Consider the following 26,281-nt stretch of genomic DNA (forward strand, 5'->3'; position numbering starts at 1 on the left):
GTGGGGCAGAGTGGTTCTGCCGGAAACCAAATTGGAAATCCGGCAGAAGTTGCTCTCTGGTAATGTGTTCCTGTATAGGTCTTAGCAGGAGGCGCTCATAGATCTTGCTGAGTGTCGGCAAGAGGCTAATCGGCCTGTAGTGCTGCGGGAATAGAGGGTCTTTCCCTGGTTTGTGTATCGCGACCACTTCCGCGTGTTTCCAGCAAGCTGGGAACTCGCGGGAACGAGTAATCTCGTTGAAGACGTTCGCGAGGTGTGTGATTGCCGTGGGTGGGAGGTTTTTAACTAACTGGTTGGTGACACTGTCGTGTCCTGGCGCCTTTTTCAAGGGGAGGGACCTGATTACTTTTGCCACTTCTTCGGGGGCAAATATTGTGGGTTCGTCCTCTGGGTCCTCCTCAGCATTGAGGAAGACAGCCAGTTGGCGACGGACCACCTCTTCGTGTTCATCATCCTCGGGTTCTGCCGCCTGAAACTGCTTCTCGAAGGAGTCGGCGAGGGCGTTGGCCTTTTCAGCGTTGCTGTAGGCCAGACCCCTTTCTCCATGCAGTGGCGGCATCCTAGCGCGTCTTTTGGTGAATTGTTTGGTTGCTTGCCATAGTGTATGATCGTCTACTTTGAGGGCTGTGAGGCGGTTTTGCCATTGCTGGTTTCTGTGCTCATTGAGCGCTGCTTTCAGCTCTCTCTGCAGACGATTGAGCAGCCTCCTAGTGGCCTGATTTCTGGTGATCTTCCACTCTTTTGCCACTCTGTTCTTATGACGAATTTGGGCTATCAAATGTTCCGGGAGCTGTATCTGCAGCGGCGGGCCATCCCTTTGTGCAGGAGTGGCCGCTTCTGCTGCCTGTAAGATGGTACCTGTTAGGTCTTGTAGCGCTTGTTCTACTGTTTCGGTAGTAGGTGGCGGAGCGCGAGCGATATCAGAGGCGACAGTTTCTCGGTATCGCTCCCAGTCTGTACGCTTGTAAGACGTCGGGTACCGCGGGAGTGCTACCCATTCTCCCACGTCGACCTCCAGAATCACCGGGTTGTGGTCGGAGGACATTCTGTTGATTTGTTGCAGTTACGAGTCGCAGTTAAGGAACGTAGGTCACGTATCACTCCGCCACTGCTATTTCTGCGATTTCTGTGACTTCTGCGATTTCTGCTACTTCTGTGACTTACCACCGTATGAAAAAGTTACATCTGCCCACACAGGAAATTGCAGCTCAACAAATCTGTCATTGATAAGTAAGTTTTACGTTTGTTCTTCCGTTGGCTTTAATTATGTATTAAAGAAACAACTGTGAAAATATTAATAGTGTAATTAATATGTAAGTAACCATACAGTGGCGTAATAGTTCGTGTTTAGAAAAAGAATTCTAACATATTGTTATGTTCACAGGTACATTTCAGTCACTCAGTAAATTGATAACTCAAAATATCATTGTCAACAGATCTGGAGAAATTGCCACTGCGTCTTTAGACCGTTTTCGTCAGACGAGAGGTTAGTTTCTAAGTGTTTCGACGGACTTAATTACTTCAGTGAGATCGTTCTTGCAAATGTGAAATATACCCCATTGAGTGGCTTTCATTACAGCAAATATTAGCAGTCTACTCTGTCAATTATATTGCTTGTAATTAGTGACAGCAAAAATTGTTTAATAATCCTTGTGATTTTGCAGACACAGTTCCGAATCTTGATTACTGGTTGCTGTACGTATCTATCCACATCAAGGCTATTGAGAGAAACTCGTGAAGATTCAAGACAGTTCTTAGAGGATTTGCAGTTTAAAAGTGACATAATTGTGAAATAAGTGTGCAGATGAGTGATTAAACTGTGTTTTATTGAAGTTGTTATGCGATTTTAAAGGAATAATAAATGTTAAATACAGTGATTGAATAATGAAAATCTCATTTTCCACATGTTTAAGCCGTCCTATACCCGTAATTTTCCGCCACATATTTACTGGTAAACACTAGTTGAAGAGTGACATGCCCCCCCCCCCCCCCCCCCCCAGTGTGACACCGACCTGTAACATAGTCCGTGGTACAGTATATGCATTTTGAGGCTGTCGATATGAAAGTGGGAAGTACAGATCTTCCAGTTAAATCAGGAATAGCTTAAGTGCAGTACTTGAAAGTAACACAGGAAAAGCTTACTTATGTAGGTGGTTGTAGTGTCGGCAAAAAGTTCGTGTGTGTGAAGTTGCCATGTAGAACACCAGGGGCAAAACTTTTATCCCGAGTCTTGAACTGTGCCGGAATAAAAGTGAGGCATTCATATGACTCAGTAATTCTGTTTTCATTTCAATACACTTATACAGATGTCTGAGTTCTGCTGTGTTAACATTGCAAAGTCCTGTAGACATGTGGAGTATTAACCAAAATTGTCATATTGGAAGCAGAATCACATTTGATCCGTTACTTGATATTTTGAGGAGAAAAAGGCAATGAAGCTTCTTATTAATATAATACATTCAGAGTCACAGCTATGTTTGACCAGTCATAACTGATGCTGAATGTGCATGTCATCATATAGTGTGAAGGGCTTATTTCAATAGTGGTAAAAGTCCATTACCTCCACTTTTCTGTCTATAATGCTTCTGAAATTAATGATCCAAACAAACATTAATAAAGGTTCATTTCTAGCAAGAAGCCATATGCTTGAATATTTCTGGTATCTCAACTGTAGATTTTTCAGCGCTCATTTAACTTTACGACTCCGTATCTCAAAATGAACAAAAATGGACTTGAACCACTAATTAAATAAGTCTTTCATACGCACACACAGCACATCGATCTCATGAGGCACAAGGCTCTTATAACGAAGTACGTACGTCGTTCAACAGATGGCACTAGGTAAAGAATGTTTGTTGTTGTTGTTGTTGTCTTCAGTCCTGAGACTGGTTTGATGCAGCTCTCCATGCTACTCTATCCTGTGCAAGCTTCTTCATCTCCCAGTACCTACTGCAACCTACATCCTTCTGAATCTGCTTAGTGTATTCATCCCTTGGTCTCCCTCTACGATTTTTACCCTCCACGCTGCCCTCCAATGCTAAATTTGTGATCCCTTGATGCCTCAGAACATGTCCTACCAACCGGTCTCTTCTTCTTGTCAAGTTGTGCCACAAACTTCTCTTCTCCCCAATCCTATTCAATACCTCCTCATTAGTTACGTGATCTACCCATCTAATCTTCAGCATTCTTCTGTAGCACCACATTTCGAAAGCTTCTATTCTCTTCTTGTCCAAACTAGTTATCGTCCATGTTTCACTTCCATACATGGCTACACTTCAAACAAATACTTTCAGAAACGACTTCCTGACACTTAAATCTATACTGGATGTTAACAAATTTCTCTTCTTCAGGAACGCTTTTCTTGCCATTGCCAGTCTACATTTTATATCCTCCCTACTTCGACCATCATCAGTTATTTTACTTCCTAAATAGCAAAACTCCTTTACTACTTTAAGTGTCTCATTTCCTAATCTAATTCCCTCAGCATCACCCGACTTAACTCGACTACATTCCATTATTCTCGTTTTGCTTTTGTTGATGTTCATCTTATATCCTCCTTTCAAGACACTATCCATTCCATCAACTGCTCTTCCAAGTCCTTTGCTGTCTCAGACAGAATTACAATGTCATCGGTGAACCTCAAAGTTTTTATTTCTTCTCCCTGGATTTTAATACCTACTCTGAATTTTTCTTTTGTTTCCTTTACTGTTTTTTCAATATACAGATTGGATAACATCAGGGAGAGGCAACAACCCTGTCTCACTCCCTTCCCAACCACTGCTTCCCTTTCATGCCCCTTGACTCTTACAACTGCCTTCTGGTTTCTGTACAAATTGTAAGTATCCTTTTGCTCCCTGTATTTTACCCCTGCCACCTTCAGAATTTGAGAGTATTCCAGTCAACATTGTCAAAAGCATTCTATAAGTTTACAAATGCTAGAAACGTAGGTTTGCCTTTCCTTAATTTTTCTTCTAAGATAAGTCGTAAGGTCAGTATTGCCTCACGTGTTCCAACATTGCAAACTGATCTTCCTCGAGATCCGCTTCTACCAGTTTTTCCATTCGTCTGTAAATAATCGCGTTAGTGTTTTGCAGCTGTAACTTATTAAACTGATAGTTCAGTAATTTTCACATCTGTCAACACCTGCTTTCTTTGGGATTTGAATTATTATATTCTTCTTGAAGTCTGAAGGTGTTTCACCTGTCTCATACATCTTGCTCACCAACTGGTAGAGTTTTGTCATGACTGGCTCTCCCAAGGCCGTCAGTAGTTCTAATGGAATGTTGTCTACTCCGGGGGCCTTGTTTCGACTCAGGTCTTTCAGTGCTCTGTCTAACTCTTCACGCAGTATCGTATCTCCCATTTCGTCTTCATCTACATCCTCTTCCATTTCCATAATATTGTCCTCAAGTACATCGCCCTTGTATAAACATTCTGTATACTCCTTCCACCTTTCTGCCTTCCGTTCTTTGCTTAGAGCTGGGGTTCCATCTGAGCTCTTGATATTCATACACGTGGTTCTCTTCTCTCCAAAGGTCTCTTTAATTTTCCTGTAGGCAGTATCTATCTTACCCCTAGTGAGATAAGCTTCTACATCCTTACATTTGTCCTCTAGCCATCCCTGGTTAGCCATTTTGCACTTCCTGTCGATCTCATTTTTGAGACGTTTGTATTCCTTTTTGCCTGCTTCATTTACTGCATTTTTGTATTTTCTCCTTTCATCAATTAAATTCAATATTTCTTCTGTTACCCAAGGATTTCTAGCAGCCCTCGTCTTTTTACCTACTTTATCCTCTGCTGCCTTCACTACTTCATCCCTCAGAACTACCCATTCTTCTTCTACTGTATTTCTCTCCCCCATTGCTGTCTATTGTTCCCTTATGCTCTCCTTGAAACTCTGTACAACCTCTGGTTCTTTCAGCTTATCCAGATCCCATGTCCTTAAATTCCCACCTTTTTGCAGTTTCTTCAGTTTTAACCTACAGGTCATAACCAATAGATTGTGGTCAGAGTCCACATCTGCCTCTGGAAATGTCCTACAATTTAAAACCTGATTCCTAAATCTCTGTCTTACCATTATATAATCTATCTGATACCTTTTAGTATCTCCAGGATTCTTCCATGTATACAACCTTCTTTTATGATTCTTGAACCAAGTGTTAGCTATGATTAAGTTATGCTCTGTGCAAAATTCTACCAGACAGCTTCCTCTTTCATTTCTTAGCCCCAATCCATAATCACCTACTATGTTTCCTTCTCTCCCTTTTCCTACTCAAGAATTCCAGTCACCCATGACTATTAGATTTTCGTCTCCCTTCACTACCTGAATAATTTATTTTATCGCATCATACATTTCATCAATTTCTTCATCATCTGCAGAGCTAGTTGGCATATAAACTTGTACTACTGTAGTAGGTGTGGGCTTCGTATCTATCTTGGCCACAATAATGCGTTCACTATGCTGTTTGTAGTAGCTTACCCGCACTCCTATTTTTTTATTCATTATTAAACCTACTCCTGCATTACCCCTATTTGATTTTGTATTTATAACCCTGTAGTCACCTGACCAAAAGTCTTGTTCCTCCTGCCACCGAATGTCACTAATTCCCACTATATCCAACTTTAACCTATCCATTTCCCTTTTTAAATTTTCTAACCTACCTGCCCGATTAAGGGATCTGACATTCCACGCTCCGATCCGTAGAACGCCAGTTTTCTTTCTCCTGATAACGACGTCCTCCTGAGTAGTCCCCGCCCGGAGATCCGAATGGGGAACTATTTTACCTCCGGAATATTTTAACCACAAGGACGTCATCATCATTTAATCATACAGTAAAGCTGCATGTCCTCGGGAAAAATTACGGCTGTAGTTTCCCCTTGCTTTCAGCCGTTCGCAGTACCAGCACAGCAAGGCCGTTTTGGTTAATGTTGCAAGGCCAGATCAGTCAATCATCCAGACTGTTGCCCCTGCAACTACTGAAAAGGCTGCTGCCCCTCTTCAGGAACCACACGTTTGTCTGGCCTCTCAACAGATACCCCTCCGTTGTGGTTGCACCTACGGTACGGCCATCTGTATCGCTGAGGCACGCAAGCCTCCCCACCAACGGCAAGGTCCATGGTTCCTGGGAGGGGCTAAAGAATGTTAACTGCGCTTTTTGGTTGCTACTTGTGACTCTTAGTTGCGATTTGTCACGGAAATCGCAGTTTGACTCGGTAGCGAATGGTATAGTATGAACTTTGCTCAACAGATGGCACTGCTAACTGCGCTTTTTAGTTGTTACTTGCGACTTGTCATAGAAATCGCAGTTAAGGCTTGATAGTGTGTCGCAGAGATGAGCGTAGTACGAACTTTGGCCAACAGATGGCACTGTTAACTGCGGTTTTTAGATGCTACTTGAGATTTGTCACTGAAATCGCAGAAAGCAGTATGGAATTCGGGCAATAGATGGCTCACGGCGTTTATTGTGAAATGGTACTTGCGACTGCTAACTGTGACTGAAATCGCAGTTACATTTTGTAAAGTTGTTATTGTGATATGTGTGACTTCTCAATCACTGTGATTTCTAACAGATACGCGATTTCCTGCGCACCACTAATTAACACTACTTGTTCTTGAGTGCTTTGACAAGTAATAATGTTTTCGTTGCTCTGTTGACATATAGCTGAAAGTGTTGAGGGGGGTGTAATTTGAAAAGAGGGTTTAAGTTACATGTAACTGATGGGGCGGTCCAGTTGAATGTATCATGGCTGCTACATAACAGTAGAAATGAATCGAGCCCTTCTCCAAGCACTTCGTTTGGATTATTGAATTTTAGTAGTGTATAGTTAGTTGCCAGCAGAAATTCGTTTTTGTCGCTATGTTTACCACTGCCCCTCGATATATATGTGGTAGATACCACTATAGCCGACTTAGCAGTTTGATTCGTGGATGTAAGAAGGACAATTCCTTTTTAGGATGTTGTAATGTAGTTGGATTCCAAAATCACGTTCACAATTCGAGTATTCAGACGTTTACTGCACAAAAACATTTGTCTTTATTGCATACACGTTCTCATCGATGCATTAGAATTTTGAGTAGCCTTAATACTTACAGGTGTTTTCACAAGACATCTGTCGACAATGAAAAACCGAATAAACCGTTCCCAAAGGTTCTATATATACAGAATCCATTCTCGTGGTTAATGAATAAATTAGATTTTGGTATTTTGAAAAATACATGGGATCCACAGTTCAATGAATCAGAATTTAAACGTGGAGCAAAACAGGTAGGCACTCTTACGTGAAATGTAATTTTAGTAGTAACAACGTCTTATAATTGAAGTTTCCGCTGCTGAGATCTGTACATGTTTCAAAAGGCGGTGTCAACTATATCGCAACTGATTTGTCAAGATTTGAGGGATGGACTGGCTGGCCTTCTAACAAGAAAAGCAACAACCAAACTAATCCACGACATTGAAACATCATGGACCGATGAGCAAAGGCGTCTTATTGGGATAGAACCAGAAGATATTCAGGTTGCTGTTCCACGGCGAGTTAATTTTCAGACGATAGTGGGTGAGAGGAAATTACGTTGACTTTATATATTTGTTTAAAATAAGATCTTAATCCTAAAAATAATAGTGTATTTGCCTTTAACTAAAACGAAGTAATTTCTATTGTTGTTGTTGTCTTCAGTCCTGAAACTGGTTTGATGCAGCTCTCCATGCTAATCTATCCTGTGCAAGCTCCTTCATCTCCCAGTACCTACTGCAACTTACATCCTTCTGAATCTGCTTAGTGTATTCATTTCTTGGTCTCCCTCTACCGTTTTTACGCTCCACGCTGCCCTCCAATGCTAAATTTGTGATCCCTTGATGCCTCAGGACATGTCCTACCAACCGATCCCTTCTTCTAGACAAGTTGTGCCACAAACTTCTCTTCTCCCCAATCCTATTCAATACCTCCTCATTAGTTATGTGATCTACCAACCTAATCTTCAACATTCTTCTGTAGCACCACATTTCAAAGCTATAGAAGCTCTTCTTGTCCAAACTATTTATTGTCCATGTTTCACTTCCATACATGGCTACACTCCACACAAATACTTTCAGAAACGACTTCCTGACACTTAAATCTATACTCGATATTAACAAGCTTCTCTTCTTCAGAAACGCTTTCCTTGCCATTGCCAGTCTACATTTTATATCCTCTCTACTTCGACCATCATCAGTTATTTTGCTCCCCAAATAGCAAAACTCCTTTACTACTTTAAGTGTCTCATTTCCTAATCTAATTCCCTCAGCATCACCCGACTTAACTCGACTACATTCCATTATTCTCGTTTTGCTTTTGTTGATGTTCATCTTATATCCTCCTTTCAAGACACTATCCATTCCATCAACTGCTCTTCCAAGTCCTTTGCTGTCTCAGACAGAATTAAAATGTCATCGGTGAACCTCAAAGTTTTTATTTCTTCTCCCTGGATTTTAATACCTACTCTGAATTTTTCTTTTGTTTCCTTTACTGTTTTTTCAATATACAGATTGGATAACATCAGGGAGAGGCAACAACCCTGTCTCACTCCCTTCCCAACCACTGCTTCCCTTTCATGCCCCTTGACTCTTACAACTGCCTTCTGGTTTCTGTACAAATTGTAAGTATCCTTTTGCTCCCTGTATTTTACCCCTGCCACCTTCAGAATTTGAGAGTATTCCAGTCAACATTGTCAAAAGCATTCTATAAGTTTACAAATGCTAGAAACGTAGGTTTGCCTTTCCTTAATTTTTCTTCTAAGATAAGTCGTAAGGTCAGTATTGCCTCACGTGTTCCAACATTGCAAACTGATCTTCCTCGAGATCCGCTTCTACCAGTTTTTCCATTCGTCTGTAAATAATCGCGTTAGTGTTTTGCAGCTGTAACTTATTAAACTGATAGTTCAGTAATTTTCACATCTGTCAACACCTGCTTTCTTTGGGATTTGAATTATTATATTCTTCTTGAAGTCTGAGGGTATTTCGCCTGTCTCATACATCTTGCTCACCAGATGGTAGAGTTTTGTCAGGACTGGCTCTCCCAAGGCCGTCAGTAGTTCTAATGGAATGTTGTCTGCTCCCAGGGCCTTGTTTCGACTCAGGTCTTTCAGTGCTCTGTCAAACTATTAACGCAGTATCATATCTCCCATTTCGTCTTCATCTACATACTCTTCCATTTCCAAAATACTGTTCTCAAGTACATCGCCCTTGTATAGACCCTCTATATACTCCTTCCACCTTTCTGCTTTCCCCTCTTTGCTTAGAGTTGGGTTTCCATCTGAGCTCTTGATATTCATACAAGTGCCTCTTTTTTCTCCAAAGGTCTCTGTAATTTTCCTGTAGGCTGTATTTAATTTTACCCCTAGTGAGATAAGCCTCTACATCCTTACGTTTGTCCTCTAGCCATCCCTGCTTAGCCATTTTGCACTTCCTATCGATTTCATTTTTTAGTTTGTATTGCTTTTTCCCTGCTTTATTTACTGCATTTTTATATTTTCTCCTTTCATCAGTTACATTCAATATTTCTTCTATTACCCAAGTATTTCTAGTAGCCCTCGTCTTTTTACCTACTTGATCCTCTGCTGCCTTCACTACTTCATCCCTCAGAGCTACCCATTCTTCTTCTACTGTATTTCTTTCCCACATTCCTGTCACTTGTTCCCTTATGCTCTCCCTGAAACTCTGTACAACCTCTGGTTCTTTCAGTTTATCCAGGTCCCATCTCCTTAAATTCCCGCATTTTTGCAATTTCTTCAGTTTTAATCTACAGTTCATAACCAACAGATTGTGGTCGAAGTCCACATCTGCCCCTGGAAATGTCCTACAATTTAAAACGTGGTTCCTAAATCTCTGTCTTACCATTATATTATCTATCTTATACCTTTTAGTAATTTCTATTAGTCTGATAACTAGGCTGACAAATGACAATGTGTAAATATATTACAGTAGTAGTGGAATGTACACATGTTTATATCAATACTAACAGAAGCTGAAAATACCTGCCTTTTTGCTTTCCTTTTTTTGAGTCCAGCATTCATAATTGTTGCACTCTTGGTCAGCGGTCTGATTTGATGCAGCTCGCCATGCTATCTACCCTGTGCAAGATGCCTCGTCTCCACATAACTAATTCAACCTAATGCCACTTGAACCTTCTTACTGAAGCGCAGTTCAAATTTTACCTTCTGCATTATAAAACTTGCTGTTCTTCAGTATCTCAGCAATTCATTGTTATACTGTAAAGTTCTTTTCTCCTATATTTGATTCAGTAGGGCTACATTTTCGTTTGTTATTTGATATAGGCCTATCCTAATCTCAGCATTCTTCTGTGACTCCAGATTTTGAAAGTTTCTGGATAAGGATAAATATTCTGTAAGAGTCATTGGTTTGGACCGGTGACTTAGTAAACATGTGATAAATGGTGATTATAAAGGGATATTGTTGACAATTTTTTCTAATGGAGGATGTCAAATTGAACACCTTTCAGCCGTCTAATTTCCCAACTGTTATTTTATTTGGCTGCCAGTTTTGGTGATTTATTATGCCGTCTTCAGGCACCCGGACTGACATGTAGTAAGATTCCAACCTTGGCTCCAGTCAAACTAGGGGCCAGCATTAAAATACTGGTATTTGTAGATTTCTGCTTGATACAGCGATCACTTCAGCCATCATTAGCTTCAAATGGGTTAAGCCACAGACCAGTCGGGCACCACAGTCAGGTTTTTCTAGTTACAAATTCAATGGCTTCACCAGCCAACAATCAAACTGCTACATTCCAACCTAACCTAGAGTTCATGTGAAGCTACAGTTCACTCTGTCACCACAATCAGATTTTTTTGCTTCACATTTGTTGGCTTCAGTAACTAGCAACAGAACTATGAGTATACGAAGCAAAAGGTGATGTCACAGCAGTCATTGATCAAATCTAAAGACTTGTATCAAATATTCATCTTGACCCAGGCTTCTAGCTTCTTGTCTGTACAGTCTATTGTTCATGTGTCACATATGTTCATGGCTACACTTGAGACCTCGCTCTTAAAATTTGCATTATTTGTTACTGTTGCAAGTCTGCATTTTAGACACACTACTTGCACCATTGTTAATTACGTCACTCCAAAAATGACTTTACTGTCTCATTCCCTAATTTAATTCGACTATGTCCCTAGTTTTGTTTCACTTCTGTTTACTTTCATCTCAGAACCTCTGTCAAAGACATTGCCCATGCCATTCAGCTGATTTCCCCAAATTAGGTGTATCTAACAGAATTAAATTGTCCTCAGCAAACTTTAAGCTTCTTATTCTCACAGATGTAAATTTATTTTCCGGATTTCCCTTTAGTGCTTGCTCAATGTACCGTTTTCAAATTTCTCTTTGATTTCCCGTTAGTGCTTGCTCAATGTACAGGTCGAATAACATAGGGGATAAGCTATAGTTTGATTTCATTATCTTCTCTGTTATTGTCTCCCCTTCACATCCTTCTGCTAATATAAACTGCAACCTGGTTTCTGTGCAAGTTATAGATAACTTTTGACTCCATATCTTTTATACCTGCTGCTTTCAGATTTTCAAAGAATGTTTCCTAGTTGAGATCTGCATATTCTTTCTTGTTTACTCTGTAGAAGTGAGCCCATCTTTAGCACATTCAAATCCACCAATCCTGGAGATATACTTACAGTGTGATTGTTGGTCGTTTAAGGTTGCAGTTCTGCAGATCCATTTTAAGTCTGAAGTGATCTTAATAAATAACAAACAATTTTGAGTAACTTTTGTTATTGTTAAAGTCAATATTGTGAACATGTTATTTACTAAAATTGAAAAATCAGAATCACTGGCTTAACGAACCCAATATTTCCTGAAACTGCACACACAGCTGCCACTTTGCAGCGGAGGCTGCTTCTTTAATTTTGTGACATATGTCATCAAATAAGCCCTATGTCAGATTCATGACGTGTTTATGAATCAATTTAAGTTTATAGTTTTAAGTTATGCTGATTGCCAATTATATGGGTAATTTCAGTGCTTACAAATTTAGTAGTGCCTTACAAACTGCCACTTCTGTTTGCAAATTTGTGTTTTATAAATTTAGTCTTAGCCTCCTTCCCCTCCGCCTCGATGTGTCCATCTTGTCGTCCCCCCCCCCCCCCCCCCCACCCTTTCTCACTTTGAGCATTTATTATTGTTAGTGCAAATAAAACCTTGATTGACAACTGAAGTCATGGATCTGTGAGGATAGTAGCTTCAATGACAGTACTTTGTATAGTTTTAATCTGCAGACACACAGGATTACAAAGTTTCATGTGATTTATATTCCGTAGTAGTATTCTAAACATAAGTCGATAAGTCATAAATATAGCTTTCATGTAGGCCTAGTCTATTTATTGTTGCTTAAAAAATGGAATACAACATTTCTCTATTATATATTATGTGTATATTTATGCATTATATATATTTAAAAAATATGGAGCCTGTGACTGTCAAATGTTTATTAGGGTATTGTGTAAAAATTTGAAGTAAATTGGTCGACTCTTAGGGATTTTTGCAAACAATGTTTTCTCTGTACATAAAACTAGCCTTTTCCCCACCGCTTCTCCTGATATGTGTTAGGTACGTATGTTGCACACATCTCCTCCTCTTCTCTCTCCTATTACATTTCTGGCCAACTCTCTGTCCACCTCATCTAACACCTCTATCTGCCCACTACCGATTGTCGTCCTCCTCCTTTACCTCTCCCTCTGTCCATTTCTCCTCTACCTTCTTTCTGCACATCTCCTCCTCCCTCTGTGTCTGTCCATCCTCTCCTGCCCCCTCTCCATCTCCTGCAGAACCCATATTTATTCTCATGGTCGCCCTCCCTCTTTCAAAATCCTCCTCCTCTTTCCCAGTTTGTCTATCCCCTCCTCTATCCATCTCAACATTGCCACAACTATACCCATCCACACGTGTCATGTAGGTCAGAATGTTTATAAGAAACTTGAAAACTCTCTTTTGCCCCTGACATATAAGTTGCCCTGGCAGAAGAGGTCGATAATGCAAGCTGATATTACTCCAACGCGTTGTGCAGAGCACCCTTCACATTGAGGGCTGGCAAACTGTTCCTACATTTAGTCTTACCTGCAAAGCAAGTTGATAAGATTGGCTGATACTGTTCCCAAACAACACTCATCCTGTGGAGGGCAAACTATATGCTAAGGGCGGGGGGGGGGGGGGGGGGGGGACATTTTTGCTCATACCTCTCCTCGGAAAGTTATGAACTCCACAATGCTGATTCTTTTGAAGTATAACATACAGTCAGCCTCCCTCCTCCCTCCCCACACCCTCACCCCAACCACCACCACCACTTTGCTTCCGTTCAAGTATGTTACATATAATGCACACACATTGTGGCCTCTCTCTCTCTCAGCCCATCTCCTTGCCTCCAGATATGTCCATCTCCTCTTCCTTCCCATCTCTCTCTCTGCCATCTCTTTCTCCCCATACTCTTTCTTTACATCCTCTCCTACCTCTCTCTCCCTATCTACCCCATTCTGCTCCCCCCCCCCCCCCCCTCCCCATCTCATCCTCTGTCCATCTCTCGACTTTTCTCCAGGCTTGCGTACTTTCACAAGAGATAGCTAAAACAGGGTGGTATTACTGCAGTGCATTTCTCATGCAGCACAGGCTATATGCTAAGGGCTTGGAAACTCTTTTCTTCACATGACGTGTGGGCTGCCTTGCAAAGCAGGCCAATACTACTTCAGCGCAATGTGGGCTGGGAAACTGTTTCTTGTCCCTGATGTATGGATTGCCCAGCCAAGCAGGTTCATAAGATTCCCATGCAGCATACCTGTGGTGCAAGTCAGTCAATGCAGCAGGAGCTTAAACATCATGTTTGTGTCCCCATAAATATTTGAGCTAGAGCATTATAAGCCCCTGTATGTTGGTCCTCCCAGGATAAGCAAATTGTGTGTCAGATTTGGCCAACTTGGGTCCAGTAGCCTGTGGGTAGTTCTTATACATACATACATAAAAATTAACCGTATTTGTAGTGTAATATTAAAAAGACTTCATTTCCATGCATTTCTGAGAACACCATTGAAATTATGAAAGTCTTACAAAGATCCCAGGCAGTTTCTGTATGCTGAGTGGAACTAGTAAAGTGCTCTATAGACAGCTATTGTTTTTGCCTACAGCTGTTTGTGCTTCACAGCTGAAAACTATCAAAAGCAATGCTAGGTGTCAGTGATTTCCTCAAGTTGACTCAACTCTAGGAGTGTCTTGGTAGTAAAGAATAAATTCATTAAAACTTCATGAATGATGCAGCATTTTTTATGCATCTCCATGTTTATCATGTAATATCCCTTGAAGAATGTATCATACAATGATATATTTGTGTAGGTACATTCAGTGGCATATGTGAATATTGTCTGTGAAAATGTCGTGCACAATGTGGCAGTTGTTCTTGCATCTCAGAGTTTGACATATCTCCTAAATTATGATAGGCAACTGGTTCTTAACCCCCACAGCAATTGGTGCCTGACAGTAAGGGATATGTGTATCAAGTTTGGTTGAAATTGGTCCAGTGGTTTATTTTTATATGTATGGACATAGATATATAGCCTTTTCTCTGCAGCTTTGACTGCGTATGTTCAACAAATATAATCCATCTCATCTCCACTCTCTGTTGCATATCTTCTTGCAACCTCTTTCATCTCCCCTCTTTATTTGTCCATCTTGTTTGCCCCCCCCTCCTCCCCCCAACCTCCCTGTGTCCAATCACATATTCATCCCCATCCTCTGTCCATATACTTCTCCTCCTCTTCCTTTTCTACGTGCTGCCCGTTATGCATGTACTCCTCATCTCCCCTCGCCCATCCCATTAATTGCCCATCTCATTCTCCTCCTCCCTCTCTGTCCATCTACTCATCCTCCATCTTTCTCTGGCCATCTCATCCTCTCCATCTCCCATTCTCTTTGTCCACTTCTGGGCCCTGACCCCTTTCTTCATTCATCTTGTCTTGCTCCCCACTCCCTAGCCATCTCCTCCTGCCCCCCCCCCCCTCCTCTGTACACCACCTTCTCCTCACCTCACCCTATCCAGCTCCTCTTTCCCTATCCATCAGTTTCTCCCCTCTCTGTCCCTTAATCCCACCCTCCTTCTATGAAACTCCTCCTGCCCCTCTTCCCATCCATCTTCTCCCCGCCTCCTCTATCCATTCCTCCTACTCCCCTGTTGTCCTACACATCCCAACCTGCCCTCCCTCTATCCATCTCACTCAACCACCCTCCTCTGAATTGCCCCTACAAAACAGATTGACCAAGCAAGCTGATACTGCTCCATCCCAACATGCTTGTTGTGTAGGGCAGCCTACACAAATGGGACTGGAAAATTGTTTCTTGCCACTGACATGTAGGCTACTTTGCATAACTCATCCATAAGGCAGAGCAATACTATTCCCACACCACACACGTTGTACAGGGCAACCTGTATGGCAGGAGCTGGACATTTTGGCTGTATCTTCACGTGTATTGAAGCTAGTAGGTTTCTTACCTCGCAGTGCTGGCTACTCTTGAAGTTTTCAGTTTGTGTACCAAATTTGGCTGAAATTGATGGTTTGGGAGGAGATCCTGGACAGGCATCATTACACTGTTTGATACATATATATTAAAATATATTTAATTTGTCTCTACCCAAACATTTATTGCAGTATCATGTATTGAAGTAAATTGGTCAAGAACTTTATCAGATTCTACTAACAATAGTAAACAGCATCTTATCTTTATGTAGTAATGTATATTGATTGAACTGGATTGAAAATGGGGAGGGATGTGGAAGAGTTAAAAACAAGTAAACTAAAATAACTAGACAAATGCCAAAATAAAAATCAAACATAATGTTCTTGTTATGTGCATAAGATCAGAGGATTGTGAAACTGAAATTCTATTTTGTGTAGGTAAAAAATATAGAGTGTTATCAATGCTTGTCAGTTAGCAGTAATTAAAACATCTTTTAAGTAAAAATAAGTCATTTTGATCTCTCGCTGCAGCAGAAACATCTCAGCCTTTTCTAAAATAATTGTCAGAATTTAGATCAGCAGTGCACTCATATGAAGCTTTGCAGGATTAGTTCATGGAAGCCATCCCGCCAAAAAGTATTACCTCACTGTGAATAAGTTCTTAGTCCAATAAATGTTAGGAAAGCTGGGGGGTCAGTTCTAAAGGAGAAACCAAATGTCAAAACGTGAACCACATGAAGAAGCTGATAAATCAAATACAAGTAAAAATAACTATGTGAAAAGGATGTATAATTTTAAGCAGCGTTATGTAGTGCTTATGTTACAACAGAACCAATATTATTATATACAAATTTTGTTAATGAATAACTTTTTGGCCATGTATTAGGTTTAAAAAAAATCAACATTGTCCAAAAATATCCATCATATGTTTCAGAACAGAAGTTTTGTGACGTGGACATGATTTTTGTCGCCCTGAAGACAGCTGAACACAAAAGTTCAAGTGCCTTGATCTTCATTGAAATACTAGCAAGGTAAGATGACTCACTAACCTCAAATGAATAAAAATTAATTTATAAAATGCTACATATATACATGATACAGAACTAATAATATAACAGGAGTTACAGCAACCCATGTTTAAAAAACCACGATTGATGCTACACAGAAACATAGGCAGACAGAAATGCTTATTTTTGGTATCACAGGTCCATTCATCCAGCAAAGAGAGGACAGAATTGGATGAAGGAAGACTAAGTTATTCAGAAAGTCTCTTGTGACCCTGAAGCCAAGGAAAACAAAACTAAGACAGTGAGAGGAAAATTGTATAATGAGGTGAAGTTAGCAGATCACAGGTAAAGTGGGATACATGGTTAGGTAGTTACCGAAAAAATAAGAAATCGGTAAACATTGGAGAAGAAAAAACTAAAAAGTATGGGATGAATTATAAGAGGGGCAAAAAGTCCCTGAAGATTATGGGGAAGAAGATGACAGAAGCAGATGAATCTAATAGAAATCACATAGTCTACAAGTAAGGAAATAATTAAATTGATGGGTGCCAAAACACTTTATGGATCAAATGCCAAAGAACAAATTTCTGATAACTACTGCAGATCTTGAGGACAAGATTGATGAGATACAGACTGTACTCCATGACTAGGAACTGAGTACTTCCTGTATTATGTATCTGTTTTCAATTTGTCATTATGGACGAATTAGTGATCCTCCTGCACACACAGAGCATTCCAGTGCGACTTCCAAAGTACACAAGTGCTTGGAGTGGTTGCCAGCTTTCTTTCAGCCAAGTGCTGTGAGTATAGACTAATTGCCAGGTAGCCCTATTGCACGCATGCTAACCACTTGACTGCTCCTGCCTGTAGGTGTGAAGCCAGGGCAGTACGTTTGTGTACGCCTGCCTGTGCCCAACTGTTTGTCCTTAGCCTCATGACTGCCCTTGGCTAGAACAGTGTCCAACACGTAATTACGAACAAAGGAATGAGTCAGGTAAGATCATATCATCTGACCAGCAGAGGCAAAGAAAAGTTACTCAAGAAAATTGGTGAGACTGTCCCTATTTTTGGGCACATTTAAATCACAACCTGGATTGAGAATTTGGGTGATTCATTCAAGCCCAGAGCTGTTTTGCAAAACATACACATCTTTCTCAGTTTTGAATACAACTGGTTTTAAGGAGCAGGACTTGAGCGAGGCTGGGATGTGGTAGTCGGCATGTGACATGGGCAGTCTTATAAATGACTGGTAAATTTAGGAGGAGGGGGGTAATTGGTGAGAGACTGTGTTCTTACACAGTACACCAGCACAGCATTGTATAACAAGTATACCATTCAGTACTGAATAGCAGTGCTAACAGCTATGGTGTACTGATGCAGAAATGAGGGTACAATCTTTTTCATTATTCCACTTTTAAAAATGTATTTTGGCTTCAAATGTTCACTCTATTCACTTCCAGTCCATTGTCAGCATTATTCCCCTTTTCTTCAGCTGTACCCCTAAATTGTTTCCCTGCAACTATGTAAATCACATTGGATCAAGTGTAGTCTATCATACTATTTAATCATATCTAAAAACAAAGATTCTGTAACTTACCAAACAAAAGCATTGGTATATTGATAGGAGACAATAAAAAACACACCCACAAATTTCAATCTTTTTCATTATTCCGTTTGTCTTTCCCTCTCTCATGATGAAGCAACCTTGGACTATAATTTGTGTGTTTTTTACTGTTTATCAACATACCAACACTTTCGTTTGGTAAGTTACAGAATCTTTGTTTTTAGATATATTTTTCCCACGTGGAATATTTCCCTCTGTTATATTCACACTATTTAATCAACTACATTTGAACAGTTTCTGGTATAGCCGCTGCCATTGGTTCTATGGATTAGCACCAGTTGTCATCCCTACCACTTTCATATCCATTACATGTAATTAGGATATTCCATTACCAGTAGGGCAAGCAACCCATTTCACAAGTAATCACAAAACACTGTTACACTTTTAGAATCAATCATGTAAGAACCAGTTATAGCTGTCTGTTATCGATGGTTACCTGGAAAAATCTCATCTGTTACTAATAGGGAGTTGGTCTAACTGTTTTATGGCTTTCATGAGTGACTTATGTTGGGTAGAATAAGGCAGAACAAAAGCCGTATCCCATATTGCACAATGAAGGGTTACATCCCTATCATTATTTATTACAATGCGAACATCCTAAGGATAATGACTTAATAAAAATTGTAATATAGTCTGATTAAGCAGCATTCACACATGAATATATCTTAATATGCCTAGTGCCTTCCATTGACATGTTAACCCACACATTACCAGTGCCTGTGGATACATAAATGTGTGGGCCAGAATATTGGGGCAGTATCGTAAGTCCGCACATGTTGCTGGATTGGTTGACTGAGTGAAGCTATGATGCATTTATCACAATTTGCCTTAAGATATTCTACTTCTTATTGAGCAGAGGTTGTGCTCCAATATGATGATGCACCTGCAAATTTTGGAAGAAATGTGCAACAGTATTTTAGTCGAGGCTTTACCAGGAAATGGCTAGGCCATGGAGGTTGTGTGTTCCATCTTCAGCATGTCTGGCCTAAATTCCATTTATATCTTCCTGTATGGACATGTGGAAAAGCATGTTTATTCTTCTCTGCCAATGAATGTGAAATAGCTGGTACTGTACTTCTATGCTGCTCTTCTAACTTGTTTCAGAGAAGCAAGACCCTGCAGATCAGTAATGTTTAGGGATGCAGGGAGGTCACTTTAAGCATTTGTTCTGAAGGCTGTGTTTGTTATGTGGAAGACATGTTGTCACTGATGGCGTATTTAAAAGTATTGCAATTGCTGCTGTTAGTAAATGTAGTACATATGTTTAACATCTCCTCATTGATAAGTTTTGTAATTATTTCTATCATATAACTATGATAAAAATTACCTTACTGATTATTACTCTTGATGAAAATTTATGCCATGTTTGACAAATGATTGTTATGTTTTAGAACACTAAAGGCCTACAGTACAGTATTAGTGGGTGGATCAAAAATAAAAACTGCGTAGGCCTGTAATGAAACTCAAGTATTCCAATGCAAAACACTACCCACTGCAGTCACTGGAGAGCACAGATGTAGTGAACTGAATGAAGATACTTGTCTTATATTTGATAAGAGTGTAGCCCAACTGCCTGCCTTTGGCATTGATTTTCTACAAAAAAAAATAAGCGTGGGGTTAAATTATTTTACTTTTAGTATGCAAGGAACTGTATTGCGATGTCAGGGTGCAAAGATTTTGCTTCATTCTGAATATATGCATATATTAAAATAATTAGTTTGAATCACATTCACTATTTTGTGTTTGCAAAGTATGTAGCAGCAAAGAGATTTTTGTTGCTGAAGGAAGGATATTTTGTTTTATAGTGTCATCAGCCTTTACTACACTTGCTTTACCTTATTGTAATTTTGAAGTTTGTATAATAAGCAGAAGCACAGAAATGTAAACAGAATAGCCTCCATGTGGCAAAATAGAAATGGCAGAAGAGAGGGATGCAACTTTTTCCAATGAAACACTTAAAAAAACACACACACACTCTCTCTCTCTCTCTCTCAGACTGCAATCCTCAATCAGTCCAAGGACATTTTTTGGTCACTTACCACTTCTGGCAAAGTAGCCAACTTTAAATTAGTTTCCACCATAACTAACTGCATAAATGAGCCCAGTGAAAGGCAAGTGTATCTCACCTTCAATAGTGTCATGCTTAAGCCACTGCTTTGGTGTTCAAACTATCAATCTTAAGGTGTGTCTATCTATACTTTGCAAGTACCACTCTCTGCCCAATCAGTTTGTGTTTTATGTAAGTTTGATGTTGATTCTTTGTTTTTGTAAGTTATCTTCCAACAATAACTCAATTATCATTAAAATGGTAAACTGTATATTTATATGCTTTGAATTCCTGATTTCAGATTTCATAGAAATTATACAGAAGGAAGATTACCAGACTGGACTGTCTCACTGTTCCGTGTAACTCGATTTGATATACGCCCAGTTCCTGCAGGGTAATGGCTCCACAACTGCAAGATTTTAACTTGTTTTGTGTCTGTCTCAGACAAATTGTTGTAATTCATAGTTTGAAAAATGAGCTAAATATAAAAGTATTAAGATGAGTTAACTCTTTTTTTTTTTTTTACTGAGTACACTACCTTCTTTTAGAGGCAGTTTTTGTACAGCTAAAAGTAATTTCTGAGAATGTTTTATTCCTTCTGAATTTCTAAAATTACGAAAATAATTATTTGTGCACAATTAAGTATGCACAACTGACTTGTTGAGTTAGAAAACATTCATTTATGAGCAAGATAATTACCATCAATGGCACACAACTAACACATCACTATTTATTGACACCAATATGTAAATGTAACTCTATTCAGGTAACAGAATCTATCAAATCACACATGGAAGAGCTTTTATCTGCATATATACTGTAACATTGTGCAACATAACATTCATTTCAATGACTGCTTCACAGCCTGTGTCGGATCTTTCCTACCAACACTAGCTTTTCTGAACTGCGCAGGTAGGAACTCTCATCACAATATCATTCAGGAGGACGGTTAAAACCCACGTCCGGCCGTCCAGATTTAGGTTTCCTGTGACTGCCCTGAATCGCCTCAGGCAAATGTTGGGATGGTTCCTTTGAAAAAGCACGGTCGATTTCCTTCCCTAATCTGAGATTGCACTCCGTCTCTAATGACCTCGTTGTCAATGGGATGCTAAACACTAATCTCCTCCTCTCCCCACAATATATCCCACATTCCTGTAACCCTCCTGGGCTCAATCTTCAGTTGTCATTGTCCTTTACCAATCTATCTACTTCCCTGTTCCCATTCCAGCATTACACAGCCCTCAATTCCACTAGTGCATCCAGTCTTTTTTACTTCTCTCCTTTTCTGCCACCCGTCCTTCCCAGTCTAACCTCCCAATGGCACCTTGATGCCCGTATGCTCCCATAAGCAGCACTTTACCATCCCCTACCCACCATGACCCCTGCCTCCTCTGTACCCCCACCACCCAGTTTGTTTCTCCCGTTGTGCACTGCAGCATGGCCATGGCAACTGTCTCTTGTCATAGTGTGTGTGGTGAGAGAGAGAGAGTTGCATTTATATATATATATGTGTGTGTGTGTGTGTGTGTGTGTGTGTGTGTGTGTGTGTGTTTTGTCTTAATTCTGGTGAAAGCCTGTTTGGTTGAAAGCTTTATTGGACAATCTTTTTGTTGTGCCTATCTGTGAATCAGCATCTTCGCTATATGGTAGCAACTATCCTTTTCATAGTATGTCAAATTAAACCTTTCAGCTGTCCAATTGTCAACCTTATCTTATTAGGCAACCAGTTTCAACGTTTTACTGCACCATCTTCAGGTTCCTGACCAACGTGTATGAATAATCTACTGATCAAAATGGGAGCTTGCAACACTGGTATTAGTAGATATCTACCTGCTACTGTGACCAAATGACTTAGTAAAATGCTGAAACTTGATGCCCAATAAAATAAGGTTGACAATCGACGGCTGAAATGTGTTTAATTAGACATCCTCTATCGAGCAGCCGAGTCCCGCAACAATCGCTAAAAAGATGCTCATAATAGACTTTTCATAGTATTCTCATTATTCCATCCTGGGTTTGCCATTGTTTGATCGTAGCAACTGAGGTATCCAGGCACAACTCATGACAGTGGCTTAGCCAATTCAATGATGCAGTGAGTGGTATCTTTGTTAAGAAAGTGTCTGTAACTACTGAATCACTTGGTACACAGCATGCTATGAAAAGTGTGACAGGGACGGATGAGAACAGGTCTCAACAAGGAGACCACACAGCAATCAGATGTTTGTTATTTTTTATATTTATGGTATTTGAACTTCAGGAGTAACTATTAATTGGCCAAAGCTGCTCAATGCAGTTCTTCAAAAATTCTCAAGAAAATCTGCCTTCAAATTTCCTGACTTTCCTCAATTCACAGATCTAGGATGATGATTCTGATGGGCCACATGGCTCTATGGTAGAAAGTTCGCCTGCCAGTTGGGCAGCCTGGGTTTGATTGGCAAATGCAAACTTTGTTTCTAAGTTGAATCTTTTGTCAGTATTTCCTCTGTAAAATATATTAAGATGAAAAAAACTGATTTGTAATATTTCTTATTTTAAAACAAATGTTAGAAACATCATTAATTATGAATTTTGTGTGTTAAGTATTGAATTTTCATAAAAATGATAAATGTGTTAATCAGAATACATTTCATAAATTTTAAATTTTAATGAAGTGGGTCACAGCACTTCAAACATTTTTGGCAATGGAACCTTTTTGAAACATTTGACATAGCCCTAAAGTAAGCAAGACTTAAGTTTTGTATTAATCCTTCGATTATAATTATTCAATGAAAAACATACAATAGTAGGTATATTATACAAACTGACTTCCGCTACATAATAATAAACACACAATAATGCAATAAACAAAATACTGTGTATTGATTACACTGTAAATTGATAAAATTGTTCCCATTTAATGAGAGGCATGAAGCTGTTTCTATTTCTGTCCAATGTCAGGCTTCATAGAGGAGAGCTGAAGGCACATGTCAAATTCAGCTTCCAGTCTGTTGCAGGATTTTGTCTTGCATATGCTGAGAATCCAGTTTCTCACATTTAAGTTGTTGGGAACATGAGAACAGTCTCAGCCTGTGTGGGAAGTTGTAGATTTTTGGTGCAGGGTTCATGATAAACATCCACAAGTGATCAGAATGAGATTTTCACTCTGCAGCGGAGTGTGTGCTGATATGAAACTTCCCGGCAGATTAAAACTGTGTGCCGGACTGAGACTCAAACTCAGGACCTTTGCCTTTCGCGGGCAAGTGCTCTACCAACTGAGCTACCCAAGCACGACTCACGTCCCGTCCTCACAGCTTCTGTAAAGTTTGGAAGGTAGGAGACGAGGTACTGGCAGAAGTACAGCTGTGAGAAAGGAGCGTGAGTCGTGCTTGGGTAGCTCAGTTGGTAGAGCACTTGCCCGCGAAAGGCAAAGGTCCTGAGTTCGAGCCTCGGTCCGGCACACAGTTTTAATCTGCCAGGAAGTTTAAAGATCCACAAGTGATACTGTTTTAAACAGTTAGTCCATGCTTGAATCTGATGCCATTTGTAACAAGGATTCATTTGACATATTTTCTGGATTGTACTAAAGGATTCTGAACCCATGAATTCATTCTCCGTCTTTTTATCCTGCTCTTCAGGAAAATGCCTCTCAAAATATGATACATATCATGGAGACACTGGACCAATCCTTCAAATGTTTCATTTGGTAATTCTGCTGCCTCACCAAAGAACACACTGTTAAAAAGCTTTCTAGTTCTCTCTTCCAATGCTATCCAAAAATCTATTTTTTTTAACACAGTTGTTAGTATTGAAAACTATTATCTCTTTTCGTTGTAAAGATAATTTTAATTCAATTTTTCCAAAGATATCTGCCAAAAAAGCCAGTCTGAACAACCAAGTTACATCACTCAAATGGTCTTTTAATTTAAAAGAGATTTCATTCATAAAAGCTTGTAATTTAGCTCTGAGTTTAAAGAATTTTGTTAAGGTCTTACCCTGAGGTAACCATGTAAACTTGTTGTTGAACAGTAATGTTTTGTGTCTACTTCCATAATCTTCAAAACAGTTTTAGATTTGGTGGCATCTTTATTGTGAGTGCGTGTTTATGAAATGGCTGGAATGACAGTTTGACACTTTACTTTTTCTCAGTGATACTGCTCCTGCTGTTTTATCAGCCTTTGACCAATCTGTACAAATATTGATAATATCGTTCCAATCAAGATGGTATATTTCAAACCAATTGTTTATCATGTTAAAAATTTATTTTGCAGTAGTGTCAGTTGGCAGTGATGCACACATAAGCAAAAGCAAATTATCTTCAAATGAATGTTTACGTGGTTATCATAATGTTATCAGCAAGATGGCCAGTCCAGTGTCATCAGTCCATCATTTGCAAGATGAATTTCTGTGAAAGCAATAAGCTAATTCCTGTTTGATATAGCCTGCCACAGCATTAATTCAACATGAAACAGTGTTGTTTGAAAGTAGACTGTAGAAAGATACTTTATAGATTTTTATTTGAGCATACATTGTGTTATGTCTGCTACACATTGTTTTATTTATTACCAGTGATAATGTATAATTTGTCCGCTTGTGCCATGTGATAGATGACCAAGTACAATGTCTCTGTAGTTTTTTCATCCACAGTTTGGGTCATATACTTCAGTGTTGTTGTTTTTCTTTTCTTTAATAGCTGTTCTTTCTTATGTATAAAAAAAAGTTCTTTTTGGTCTTTGTAATCGGGGTGTGTACTTTCTAAATGTCAGTGCATCTTAGTAGGTACCCTGGCAATGTTTGGAAATAGCTTGCTGTATAACATGCAGGGAAATGAGAATACTATGGGAAGCCTATCTGCGACTCAGCATCTCCGTTATATGCTGAATTGCAGTCTATCCTTTCCATAATATTATCATTATTCCATCCTAGATTTTCCAGTGCATATGGTTGAGGCATTTGTCATGTTTTCTTTTTTATCACCTTTACTGATCATTAGATACCTTACTGCTTGAAACCATGGAGCCTGAAGTTGTTACAGCATCATCTTGAACGTTAGTCTAGATAGGAAATCTTTGAGGTTAATGCTGCATCTTCCGGATGAACCACCTTTGAACTTTCGATGCAAGATTTTGTTGCAGCATCTTTAAGCCAAAACTCTATCCCGTCTTTTAAAATCAAGAGCATAAATTTACGACATGTCAAATGTAGAATAATATCTCCACAAAATATTAAATTTTACAACTATAGTCAACAAGCACAAATCAGATATGCGGCAGTCAGTGTGTAGTGCATGGTTTCGCCGTGCCAATTTTTATCATAGCATCACTGTGCATTCATTATTCAGCTTGTTGCCTGATTGTCAACTATTATGCATTGAAAGAAGAAGAGAAAAAAATTCTAAAACCAACATTGATACAATCTTTATAAGAGCTGTTTTTTGTCAGTGCATGATGAGGCTTGATGTGCTTTGTTCTTTATGTTGGTCCTGGGCTGCACATAGGACTCTTTTGAGTGTTATTGATGTATGTAGTTGAACGTGGGGGGGAATGAATGAAATAAGATTCAAACCAGTGATTACCTGTCTCGAGCAGTACAATTTTTTTTTCTTTTTGTCTGTAGGTATTTTACGCTTCGTGAAATATGGAACTTTGTTCAAAAATATCCATCATCTGCAAATCAAACCTTGGCCACTCACAAGGCACAGAGCACAGTAGCTCATCGAAAAATTGTTATAGCTGTAGTGACTTAAACATGGTTGGAGTACCTCAAAGTTTATTTTCTCGAGAATTTGAGTTACATCAGACTGCTTGTGGTGAATAATATTTTAATTCTGAACCACATGTACTATAAGAACAAGAAAATTACAAAAAATCCAGTTGCCTTTTGGTTTCTTTGGTAAGACCCCTGATTTGGTCATTTTAATTACTTTTCTGAAAAGCACTTTGTAGGCCTCATGAGATCAGGCTCATTCAATAAAAATAAGATAATAGCACTTAATGAAACCTGCACCATGGCAAAGCTGATCTGAAGCCAACTCACAACAACAAAATTTGCTACTGTATCTATGAGCTTAGTGAGATTTGACTGGAAGGTCCAAGAGGACACTGGCAATATCTCAAAGGACTCACCAA

The 26,281-nt window shown here is 39.5% G+C and overlaps 1 protein-coding gene and 1 long non-coding RNA gene across 2 annotated transcripts; both read left to right on the top strand.

The window, feature by feature from the left end:
- Positions 1 to 1,077: 1,077 nt before the first annotated feature.
- Positions 1,078 to 1,896, top strand: LOC126284137 (uncharacterized). Its single transcript, XR_007551441.1, has 3 exons — positions 1,078 to 1,230; positions 1,385 to 1,486; positions 1,665 to 1,896. It is a non-coding gene; the product is annotated as an uncharacterized LOC126284137 (long non-coding RNA).
- A 4,502-nt stretch (positions 1,897 to 6,398) lies between these two features.
- LOC126284138 (m-AAA protease-interacting protein 1, mitochondrial-like) lies at positions 6,399 to 20,679 on the top strand (the record flags this gene model as incomplete). The annotated part of the gene is made up of 5 exons (XM_049982854.1): positions 6,399 to 6,472; positions 7,094 to 7,265; positions 7,356 to 7,554; positions 16,434 to 16,530; positions 20,479 to 20,679. Coding segments are annotated over 5 exons (639 nt in total), but the record flags the coding sequence as incomplete, so codon positions are not given.
- Between the last annotated feature and the right edge of the window lie 5,602 nt (positions 20,680 to 26,281).

Source organism: Schistocerca gregaria, chromosome 8 (assembly GCF_023897955.1).
Source record: "Schistocerca gregaria isolate iqSchGreg1 chromosome 8, iqSchGreg1.2, whole genome shotgun sequence".
In the NCBI taxonomy this organism is placed as follows: domain Eukaryota; kingdom Metazoa; phylum Arthropoda; class Insecta; order Orthoptera; family Acrididae; genus Schistocerca; species Schistocerca gregaria.